The 11,944-nt window shown below is 65.1% G+C and overlaps 1 protein-coding gene across 1 annotated transcript in view; it reads right to left on the reverse strand.

Moving 5' to 3' along the window:
- Positions 1-11,357, reverse strand: part of DCAF15 (DDB1 and CUL4 associated factor 15) — a gene marked incomplete at both ends in the record, with an annotated part of 11,833 nt that extends 476 nt beyond the window's left edge. The window contains 7 exons of the mRNA XM_084223840.1: positions 33-229; positions 3,647-3,817; positions 5,090-5,217; positions 6,769-6,875; positions 7,982-8,117; positions 9,030-9,127; positions 11,229-11,357. Coding sequence (XP_084079966.1) covers positions 33-229; positions 3,647-3,817; positions 5,090-5,217; positions 6,769-6,875; positions 7,982-8,117; positions 9,030-9,127; positions 11,229-11,357 — 966 coding nt within the window. The remainder of the gene's footprint in view (positions 1-32; positions 230-3,646; positions 3,818-5,089; positions 5,218-6,768; positions 6,876-7,981; positions 8,118-9,029; positions 9,128-11,228) is intronic.
- Between the last annotated feature and the right edge of the window lie 587 nt (positions 11,358-11,944).

The raw sequence follows: 11,944 nt of genomic DNA on the forward strand, positions 1-11,944 counted from the left end.
AGATCGGCCACGAATTCCTTGGCTTTGGTTACCGCCAGGGAAGGGGGGGCTGGGGGGGGGTCGGCGCTTTTTGGGGGGTCCTGAGGGGGCTGCGAGGATGGGGGGGAGACCCCAGACCCCTCCAGCCCCTCGGGGGGTTGTGGGGAGGGGGAGTTTTCGTTTCCTCTCCGGTTGGAGGGGTCTGGAAGGTTCCGGCGCCTGTAGAGGATCTGCTGGGAGCTGCTGTCACCTAGGGAGGGGGAGAGGGGTCAGGGGGGGCTTGGGGGTTTTGGGGGGTCCCAGGGGGGGAGAGGGGGGCCTGGGGGGGGTCTCAGGGGGGGCTCGGGGAGTTTGGGGGGTCCCAGGGAGGGTCCCAGGGGGATTTGGGGGATTTTGGGGGGTCCCAGGGGGGGCGAGGGGGGTTTGGGGGGGTTTTGGGGGTCACAGGAGGGTCCCAGGGGCTCAGGGGATTTTGGGGGTCCCAGAGGGGGCTCAGGGGATTTTTGGGGGTCCCAGGGAGGGTCCCAGGGGGGGCTCGGGGGGTCTGGGGGGGGTCCCAGAGGGAACTTGGGGGTGTTTTGGGGGGTCCCAGGGAGGGCTCGGGAGTTTCGGGGGGGTTTTGGGGGGTCCCAGGGAGGGTCCCAGGAGGAATTTGGGGGATTTTGGGGGGTCCCAGAGGGGGGCTCAGGGGGTCTGGGGGGTCCCAGGGAAGGTCTCAGGGGGAACTTGGGGGGTTTTGGGGGGGTCCCAGGGGGACTCGGGAGTTTTGGGGGGGTTTTGGGGGGTCACAGGGAGGGTCCAGGGGGAAGTTTGGGGGTTTTGGGGGGTCCCAGGGGGGGCTCAGGGGATTTTGGGGGGTACCGGGGGGGCTCAGAGGATTTTGGAGGGTCCCAGGGAGGGTCCCAGGGGAACTTGGGGGGTTTTGGGGGGTCCCAGAGGGGCTCAGGGGGTCTGGGGGGGTCCCAGGGAGGGTCCCAGGGGGAACTTGGGGGGTTTTGGGGGGTCCCAGGGGGGGAGAGGGGGGTCTGGGGGGGCTTTAGGGGGTCCCAGGGAGGGTCCCAGGGGGAACTTGGGGTGTTTTGGGGGGCTCAGAGGGGCTCAGGGGATTATGGGGGGTCCCAGAGGAGGCTCAGGGGATTTTGGGGGGGTCACAGGGAAGGTCCCAGGGGGAATTTGGGGCATTTTGGGAGTTTTGGGGGGTCCCCAGGGGTGTTTTGGGCTTCCCAGGGGGGTCCCATTGGGTGATTTGGGGTTCAGAGGGGGGTCCCAGGGGGGTGTTTTGGGGTTCCAGAGGGTATTTTGGGGGTTCAGGGGTTCCCAGGGGTGTTTTGGGGGTCCCAGGGGGGTCGAGGGGGGTCCCGGGGGGGGGTTCAGGGGGTGTTTGGGGGTTCCCAGGGGATCCTGGGGGGTGTTTTGGGGTTCCCAGAGGGTCCCAGTGGGAGTTCAGGGGGTGTTTTGGGGGTCCCAGGGGTTCCCACAGGTCCCAGGAGGTCCCAGGGAGTGTTTTGGGGGTCCCAGGGGTCCCAGGGGGTCCCAGGGGGTGTTTTGGGGGTCCCAGGGGTTCCCACAGGTCCCAGGGGTTCCCAGGGTGTTTTGGGTTCCCAGGGGTCCCAGGGGGGGTTCAGGGGGTGTTTTGGGGATCCCAAGGGGGGTTCAGGGCGTGTTTTGGGGATCCCAGGGGTTCCCAGGGTTCCCGGGGGAGGTTCGGGGGGGGGTCCAGGGGGTGTTTTGGGGTTCCCAGGGGTTCCCAGGGGTTCCAGGGGTATTTTGGGGTTCAGGGGGTCCCAGAGGGGGTTCAGGGGGTAATTTTGGGGGTTCAAGGGGGTGTTTTGGGGGTCCCCAATACCTGCAGGGTGCACTGCAATGGCGCAGGCCACCAGGGAGAAGCTGGTGTTGAGCAGCACCACGTGTTTTGGGGATCCCAGGGGTATTTTGGGATATTTTGGGGTTCAGGGGGTATTTTGGGGTTCAGGGGGTATTTGGGGGTTCAGGGGGGTCCCCAATACCTGCAGGGTGCACTGCAATGGCGCAGGCCACCAGGGAGAAGCTGGTGTTGAGCAGGACGGTTCCCAGGGGTGTTTTTGGGGTATTTTGGGGTTCAGGGGGTCCCAGAGGGGGTTCAGGGGGTATTTTGGGGTTCAGGGGTGTGTTTTGGGGTTCTCAGGGGATCCCCAATACCTGCAGGGTGCACTGCAATGGCGCAGGCCACCAGGGGAGAAGCTGGTGTTGAGCAGCATGGTTCCCAGGGGTGTTTTGGGTATTTTGGGGTGTTTTTGGGGTTCAGGGGGGTTCAGGGGGTGTTTTGGGGGTTCAGGGGGTCCCCAATACCCGCAGGGTGCACTGCAATGGCGCAGGCCACCAGGGAGAAGCTGGTGTTGAGCAGGACGGTTCCCAGGGGTGTTTTGGGGTATTTTGGGGTGTTTTGAGGTTCAGGGGGGTTCAGGGGGTGTTTTGGGGGTTCAGGGGTATTTTGGGGGTTCAGGGGGTCCCCAATACCTGCAGGGTGCACGGCAATGGCGCAGGCCACCAGGGAGAAGCTGGTGTTGAGCAGCACCACGTGTTTTGGGGATCCCAGGGTTCCCAGGGGTATTTTGGGGTATTTTGGGGTTCAGGGGGTATTTTGGGGTTCAGGGGTGTTTTGGGGGTCCCCAATACCTGCAGGGTGCACTGCAATGGCGCAGGCCACCAGGGAGAAGCTGGTGTTGAGCAGCACCACGTGTTTTGGGGTTCCCGGGGGTATTTTGGGATATTTTGGGGTTCAGGGGGTATTTTGGGGTCCCAGGGGGTGTTTTGGGGGTTCAGGGGATCCCCAATACCTGCAGGGTGCACTGCAATGGCGCAGGCCACCAGGGAGAAGCTGGTGTTGAGCAGGACGGTTCCCAGGGGTGTTTTGGGGTATTTTGGGGTGTTTTGGGGTTCAGGGGGGTTCAGGGGGTGTTTTGGGGGTTCAGGGGGTCCCCAATACCCGCAGGGTGCACTGCAATGGCGCAGGCCACCAGGGAGAAGCTGGTGTTGAGCAGCACCACGTGTTTTGGGGATCCCAGGGGTTCCAGGGGTATTTTGGGGTTCAGGGGGTATTTTGGGGGTTCAGGGGGTGTTTTGGGGGTTCAGGGGGTCCCCAATACCTGCAGGGTGCACTGCAATGGCGCAGGCCACCAGGGAGAAGCTGGTGTTGAGCAGCACCACGTGGTTGGGGATCCCAGGGGTCCCGGGGGTGTTTTGGGGATCCCAGAGTTCCCAGGGGTATTTTGGGGTTCAGGGGGTATTTTGGGGGTTCAGGGGGTTGTTTTCGGGGGTTCAGGGGGTCCCCAATACCTGCAGGGTGCACTGCAATGGCGCAGGCCACCAGGGAGAAGCTGGTGTTGAGCAGCACCACGTGGTTTGGGGATCCCAGGGGTGTTTTGGGGTTCAGGGGGTCCCAGGGGGGGTTCCAGGGGGTATTTTGGGGTTCAGGGGGTCCCCAATACCCGCGGGGTGCACGGCAATGGTGCAGGCCACCAGGGAGAAGCTGGTGTTGAGCAGCACCACGTGATTTGGGGTTCAGAGGATGCTTTGGGGTATTTTGGGGTTCAGGGGGTGTTTTGGGGTCCCAGGGGGTGTTTTGGGGGTTCAGGGGGTGTTTTGGGGTCCCAGGGGGTGTTTTGGGGGTTCAGGGGATCCCCAATACCTGCAGGGTGCACTGCAATGGCGCAGGCCACCAGGGAGAAGCTGGTGTTGAGCAGCACCACGTGGTCCTTGCGCAGCTGGAAGGCGGGCTGGAAGGTGGGGAAGGGGTACACCACCTGGAACTTGGTGTGCAGCAGGAATCCGTGGCGCAGGCAGGCGGGGGGGGCCTCACCTGGGGGCGGGGGGGGGTCAGGGGGGGCACCCCGGAGCCGGGGACCCCCAAATTCCCACCCCAAAAAAACCCCGAGTTGGTCACGGTGAAGGAATGGCCAGTGTGGGGCTGTGGGGGGGGGGGGCTTAGGGGGTCCTAAAAGGGCTCAGGGGGTCCCAAAAGGGGTCTGGGGTCTCACTTGGGGGCGGAGGGACGTCAGGGGGGGCACCCCGGAACTGGGGACCCCCAAATTCCCACCCCAAAAAAACCCCGAGTTGGTCTTGGTGAAGGAACCCCAGCTCAGGGCTCACGTGGGGAGCTTAGGGGGGAGATCAGGGGGTCCCAAAAGGGGTCTGGGGTCTCACTTAGGGGTTGGGGTCTCACGTGGGGGGTTGGAGGAGTCAAGGGGGGGCACCCCGGAGCCGGGGACCCCCAAATTCCCACCCCAAAAAAACCCCGAGTTGGTCACGGCAAAGGAACCCCAGCCCAGGGCTCACATCGGGGGCTCAGGGGGGAGATCACGGGGTCTCAAAAGGGGTCTGGGGTCTCACCTGGGGGCAGGGGGGGGTCAGGGGGGACACCCCGGAGCCGGGGACCCCCAAATTCACACCCCAAAAAAACCCCGAGTTGGTCACAGTGAAGGAACTGCCAAACATGGGGGGCTCAGTGGGTCTGGGGTCTCACCGGGGGTCCCGGGGGGTCTGCGTGGGTCTGGGGTCTCACCGGGGGTCTCGGGGGGTGTCAGTGGGTCTGGGGTCTCACTGGGGGTCCCGGGGGTCTGGGGTCTCACCGGGGGTCCCGCGGCAGGCGGCGCAGTGCCGCGGCGGGGGCAGGGGGGCACAGGGGGTGTCAGTGGGTCTGGGGTCTCACCGGGGGTGGCAGGGGTCCCGCGGCAGGCGGCGCAGTGCCGCGGCGGGGGCAGGGGGGCACAGGGGGTGTCAGTGGGTCTGGGGTCTCACCGGGGGTGGCAGGGGTCCCGCGGCAGGCGGCGCAGTGCCGCGGCGGGGGCAGGGGGGTCTCGGTGGGTCTGGGGTCTCACCGGGGGTCTCAGTGGGTCTGGGGTCTCACCGGGGGTGGCGGGGGGTGTCAGGGGGTGTCAGTGGGTCTGGGGTCTCACGGTGGGTCTGGGGTCTCACCGGGGGTCTGGGTGGGTCTGGGGTCTCACCGGGGGGTGTCAGTGGGTCTGGGGTCTCACCGGGGGTGGCGGGGGTCCCGCGGCAGGCGGCGCAGTGCCGGGGGGGTCTCGGGGGGTGTCGGTGGGTCTGGGGTCTCACGGTGGGTCTGGGGTCTCACCGGGGGTCCCGCGGCAGGCGGCGCAGTGCCGCGGCGGGGGCACGGCCACGGCGCTGACGTAGATGTCGCGATGGTTCTCGTCGCTCATCAGCATCATGTTCACCTGCAGCCCCGGCGCCGAGCGCGTGCTGCGGGAGGACACACCTGGGCACACCTGGGGCACCTGGGCACCTGGGGCACCTGGCACACCTGGGCACACCTGGCACACCTGGCACACCTGGGCACACCTGGGGTGCCTGGGCACACCTGGCACGCCTGGCACAGCTGGGCACCTGGGGCACCTGGCACAGCTGGGCACACCTGGGGCACCTGGGCACACCTGGGGCAACTGGGCACACCTGGGCACCTGGGCACAGCTGGGCACACCTGGGCACACCTGGGCACACCTGGGGCAACTGGGCACACCTGGGCACCTGGGCACAGCTGGGGCAACTGGGGCCCCTGGCACAGCTGGGCACACCTATCACACCTGGCACACCTGAGCACACCTGTCCCACCTGTGCACACCTATCCCACCTGTCCCACACCTGTCACACTGGGGACAGCAGGCACACCTGTGCACACCTGTCCCACCTGTGCACACCTGTCCCACCTGTGCACACCCGTCACACCTGTGCACACCTGTCCCACCTGCACACACCTGTGCACACCTGTCACCTGTCCCACCTGTGCACACCTGTCCCACCTGTCACACCCGCACACACCTGTCCCACCCGTGCACACCTGTCCCACCTGTGCACACCCAGGCACACCTGTAACACCTGTACACAACCATGCACACCTGTCACCCCTGTCACACTGTGCACACCCGCACACACCTGTCCCACCTGCACACACCTGTCCCACCTGTCACACCCGTGCACACCTGTCACACCTGTCCCACCTGTGCACACCTGTCCCACCTGTCACACCCGTGCACACCTGTCACACCTGTCACACCCGTGCACACCTGTCACACCTGTCCCACCTGTGCACACCTGTCCCACCTGTCACACCCATGCACACCCGCACACACCTGTCCCACCCGTGCACACCTGTCACACCTGTCCTACCTGTGCACACCCGTGCACACCTGCACACACCTGTCACACCTGTCACACCTGTCACATTGTGCACACCTGTCCCACCTGTGCACACCTGTCCCACCTGTCCCACCCGTCCCACCCGTGCACACCTGTCACACCTGTCCCACCTGCACACACCTGTCCCACCCGTGCACACCTGTCCCACCCATGCACACCTGTCCCACCCGTGCACACCTGTCCCACCCGTGCACACCTGTGCACACCTGTCACACCCGTGCACACCTGTCCCACCTGTCCCACCCGTGCACACCCAGGCACACCTGTACACAACCATGCACACCTGTCACCCGTCGCACTGTGCACACCCGCACACACCTGTCCCACCTGCACACACCTGTCCCACCTGCACACACCTGTCCCACCTGTCACACCTGTGCACACCTGTCCCACCCGTGCCCACCTGTACACACCTGTCCCACCCATGCACACCTGCACACACCTGTCCCCCCTGTGCACACCCGCACACACCTGTCCCACCCGTGCACACCTGTCACACCTGCGCACACCTGTCCCACCTGTGCACACCTGTCACACCTGCACACACCTGTCACACTGTGCACACCTGTGCACACCTGTCCCCGGGGTGGCACTCACTTGAAGCCGAAGACGATCACCTTGTCGCTGTCCCCGGGCCACTCGCACACCGTCAGGTACAGGTCGCTGTAGATCTCCTCGTCCTGGAACAGCCGCACCTGCCGCACCTGCCGGGCGGCCACACGTGTCCCCAGGTGTCCCCAATGTCCCCAGGTGTGTCCCCAGGTGTCCCCAGGTGTCCCCAGGGCCCTCACCAGGCGCAGCTTGCTGTGCACGTTGAACTCCCACCAGTACAGGTGGTACAGGTACAAGACTGTCCCCAATGTCCCCGATATCCCTGATGTCCCCAGTGTCCCCAGGTGTCCCCAGGTGTGTCCCCAGTGTCCCCAGGTGTGTCCCTGCAGTGTCCCCAGGTGTCCCCAGGGCCCTCACCAGGCGCAGCTTGCTGTGCACATTGAACTCCCACCAGTACAGGTGGTACAGGTACAAGGCTGTCCCCAATGTCCCCGATATCCCTGATATCCCTGATGTCCCCAATGTCCCCAATGTCCCCAGGTGTGTCCCCAGGTGTCCCCAGGTGCCCTCACCAGGCGCAGCTTGCTGTGCACGTTGAACTCCCACCAGTACAGGTGGTACAGGTATAAGGCTGTCCCCAATGTCCCCGATGTCCCCGATGTCCCCGGTGTTCCCAGTGTCCCCAGTGTCCCCAGGTGTCCCCAGGTGTCCCCAGGTGTGTCCCCAGGTGTCCCCAGGTGCCCTCACCAGGTGCAGCTTGCTGTGCACGTTGAACTCCCACCAGTACAGGTGGTACAGGTACAAGGCTGTCCCCAATGTCCCCGATATCCCTGATATCCCTGATGTCCCCAGTGTCCCCAGGTGTGTCCCCAGGTGTCCCCAGGTGTGTCCCCAGGTGTCCCCAGGGCCCTCACCAGGCGCAGCTTGCTGTGCACGTTGAACTCCCACCAGTACAGGTGGTACAGGTACAAGGCTGTCCCCAATGTCCCTGATGTCACTGATATCCCTGATGTCCCCAGTGTCCCCAGGTGTGTCCCCAGGTGTCCCCAGTGTCCCCAGGTGTCCCCAGGTGTGTCCCTGCAGTGTCCCCAGGTGTCCCCAGGGCCCTCACCAGGCGCAGCTTGCTGTGCACGTTGAACTCCCACCAGTACAGGTGGTACAGGTGCAAGGCTGTCCCCAATGTCCCCGATTTCCCTGATGTCCCCAGTGTCCCCAGGTGTCCCCAGGTGTGTCCCCAGGTGTCCCCAGGTGTCCTCACCAGGCGCAGCTTGCTGTGCACGTTGAACTCCCACCAGTACAGGTGGTACAGGTAGAAGGAGAAGTCGTCGTCCCCGGAGCTGCTGGTGTAGGACAGCACGTAGCGACCGCACTTGGAGAAACCCAGGAAGATGTGCCTGGGGACAGACGGACAGACGGACAGGGGGACAGCCAGGGACAGGGGGATGGGGACAGGGGGACAGCCAGGGGACAGGGGGACAGGCAGGGACAGGGGGACAGCCAGGGGACAGGGAGGGGACAGGGGGACAGACAGGGACAGGGGGACAGGGAGGGACAGGGGGATGGGGACAGCCAAGGACAGGGGGACAGCGAGGGGACAGGGAGGGGACAGGGGGACAGCGAGGGACAGTGAGGGACAGAGGGACAGCCAGGGGACAGCGAGGGACAAGGGGACAGTGAGGGACAGTGAGGGACAGCAAGGGACAGGGGAACAGCCAGGGGACAGTGAGGGACAGGGGGACAGGGAGGGACAAGGAGGGACAGGGGGACAGCGAGGGGACAGGGGGACAGCGAGGGACAAAGGAACAGAGAGGGACAGAGGAACAGAGAGACAGCGAGGGACAGGAAGGGACAGAGGGACAGGGAGGGACAGGGGGACACCAGGACGGGGACAGTGAGGGACAGAGGAACACCGGGACAGGGAGGGACAGAGGGACAGCGAGGGACAGGAGGACATGGGGGAGACAGCAGGACGGGGACAGTGAGGGGACAGGGGGACATGGAGGGGACACCAAGAGGGGAACAGGGACGGGATGAGGGGACACACAAAATGGAGGAACACAGCTTTAGGATCCCCCTCACAGATTTGGGGTCCCCTCTCAGATTTGGGGCTCCCTCCTCATCCATTTGGGCTCCTCTCTCCCAGGTTTGGGGTCCCCCCTCCCAGATTTGGGGTCCCCCCTGACAGATTTTGGGCTCCCCTCACAGATTTGGGGTCCCCCCTCACAGATTTGGGCTCCCCCCCTGCAGATTTGGACTCCCCCCTCACAGATTTTGGGGTCCCCTCCCAGATTTTGGGGTCCCCTCACCCTGCCCACAGGAACTCCTCATCCACGATGCTCTTGAGGGTGACGCAGACGCGCGGCGGAAGCTTCCGGAACAGCCGTGGGGAGAGCTGCCCGCTGAGCTGGGGGGGGGCACGGCATGGGGAAGGGTCAGGGACCCCCAAAACCGGGGGGACCCCAAACCCTTCAGAGACCCCCCCCAAAAAACCCCTCAGAAACCCCCCCAAACCCCCTCAGGGACCCCAAACCCCTCAGAGACCCCCCAAAACCCCCTCAGAGACCCCAAAACCCCTCAGAGACCCCCCCAAACCCCTCAGAGACCTCCCCATAACCCCTCAAAGACCCCCCCAGACACCCCAAAACCCCGCAGAGATCCCCCAAAACCCCCTCAGAGACCCCCTCAAACCCCTCAGAGACCCCCCCCCAAAAACCCCTCAGAGACCCCAAAACCCTTCAGAGACCCCAAAACCCCTCAGAGACCCCAAAAGCCCCTCAGAGACCCCCCCAAAACCCCCTCAGAGACCCCAAAACCCCCTCAGAGACCCCAAACCCCTCAGAGACCCCCCCAAAACCCCCTCAGAGACCCCAAAACCCCCTCAGAGACCCCCCAAACCCCTCAGAGACCCCCCAAAACCCCTCAGAGACCCCAAAAGCCCCTCAGAGACCCCCCCCCAAAAACGCCTCAGAGACCCCAAAACCCCTCAGAGACCCCAAAACCCCCTCAGAGACCCCAAAACCCCCTCAGAGACCCCCTCAAACCCCTCAGAGACCCCCCCAAAACCCCCTCAGAGACCCCAAACCCCTCAGAGACCCCAAACCCCTCAGGGACCCCAAAACCCCCTCAGAGACCCCCCAAAACCCCTCAAAGACCCCCCCAGACCCCTCAGAGACCCCCTCAGAACCCCCTCAGGGACCCCAAACCCCTCAGAGACCCCCCAAAACCCCCTCAGAGACCCCCCCAAACCCCTCAGAGACCCCCCAAAACCCCCTCAGAGACCCCAAACCCCTCAGGAACCCCAAAACCCCCTCAGAGACCCCCCCCAAAAACCCTCAGAGACCCCAAAAACCCCTCAGAGACCCCAAAACCCCTCAGAGACTCCCCCCAAACCCCTCAGACCCCCCAAACCCCTCAGAGATCCCCAAAACCCCCTCAGAGCCCCCTCAGAGCCCCCTCAGAACCCCCTCAAACCCCTCAGGACCCCCTCATCCCCCTCAGAGCCCCCTCAGGACCCCCTCAAACCCCTCAGAGCCCCCTCAGAGCCCCCTCAGGACCACCTCATCCCCCTCAGAGCCCCCTCAGGACCCCCTCAAACCCCTCAGAGCCCCCTCATCCCCCTCAGAATCACCTCAGAACCCCCTCAGGACCCCCTCAGAACCACCTCACCTCCCTCAGGACCCCCTCATCCCCTTCAGAATCACCTCAGAACCCCCTCAGGACCCCCTCATCCCCCTCAGAATCACCTCAGAACCCCCTCAGGACCCCCTCAAACCCCTCAGAGCCCCCTCAGGACCCCCTCATCCCCCTCAGGACCCCCTCATCCCCCTCAGAGCCCCCTCAGAACCCCTTCATCCCCCTCAGGACCCCCTCATCCCCCTCAGAATCACCTCAGAACCCCCTCAGGACCCCCTCAAACCCCTCAGAGCCCCCTCATCCCCTTCATCCCCCTCAGAGCCCCCTCAGGACCCCCTCATCCCCCTCAGAGGCCCCGCCATGTCCCAGCCCGGGTTCCCCTCAGGACCCCCTCAGGACCCCCTCAGAACCCTCTCATCCCCCTCAAAGCACTCTCAGGACCCCCTCAGAGCCTCCTCATCCCCCTCAGGACCCCCTCAGGACCCCCTCATCCCCCTCAGAGCCCCCTCAGGACCCCCTCATCCCCCTCAGAGCCCCCTCAGGACCCCCTCATCCCCCTCACAGGCCCCCGCCATGTCCCAGCCCGGTATCCCCTCAGGCTCCCCTCAGAGCCCCCTCATCCCCCTCAGGACCCCCTCATTCCCCTCAGGCTCCCCTCAGGACCCCTCATCCCCCTCAGAACCCCCTCATTCCCCTCCGAGCCCCCTCAGGACTCTCTCAGAACCCCCTCATCCCCCTCAAAGCCCACCCAGAGCCCCCCGTCATGTCCCAGCCCGGTGTCCCCTCATCCGCCCCCCCCCTCCCTCAGGCTCCCCTCACAGACCCCCCGCCCCCCTCATCCCTCCACCGCCCCCTCAGCCCTCCCCGCTCACCCGGACGCGGTCCAGCTGCCTCACGAGGTGCTCTCGGCGGCCTCGGGGTGCAGCCCCGGGCCCGGCTCCCCCCGCCGCCCCCCGTTTCCCCCCGGGGCCGCCCCGCTCCGCTTTCGAGCTCGGCGCCATTTTCCCCGGACCGGCCACTTCCGGCGCGCCGCACGCCGCCGTGGCCCCGCCCACACCGCGCTCCTATTGGCCGCTGATGCACCGCCCGCGCAGCTCATCGGTCGGATCATCCGTCAATCCTCAGCGCGCCCCGCCCCCCCGCGGCGATACGACCAATAGGAATCCGGCAGCCGCAACGCGATTGGCTGCAGCCCACGCTCGTCTTTTCTGGCGGGGTTACCATGGAGACGAGACAGCGCGGGGGCGGAGCCACACGGTGGGCGTGGCCTTTGCCGTGATTGACAGCAGGGGCGCGCAACGGGAGTGACCAAAATTCGCGTTTTTCGTCTTAAAAACTTTAATTATAATTCTCTTAATTATCATTAATGATTATAATTGCTGAGAGCGCCCGGAACAGCCCCTCCCGTACAGGCACTTGGGGGGGATCCGCTTTGGTGGAGGGGACACGGTGGGGGAGGGGGAAAAAGTGCTCGGGGGGGACACGGACCCCGGTGGGGAGGGGTCGGGGTCACCCTAAAATTGGGGAGGGGTCGGGGTCACCCTGAAATTTGGGGAGGGGTCGGTGTCACCCTGAATTTGGGGAGGGG

Source organism: Fringilla coelebs (assembly GCF_963513975.1).
Source record: "Fringilla coelebs genome assembly, chromosome: 32".
In the NCBI taxonomy this organism is placed as follows: Eukaryota; Metazoa; Chordata; class Aves; order Passeriformes; family Fringillidae; genus Fringilla; species Fringilla coelebs.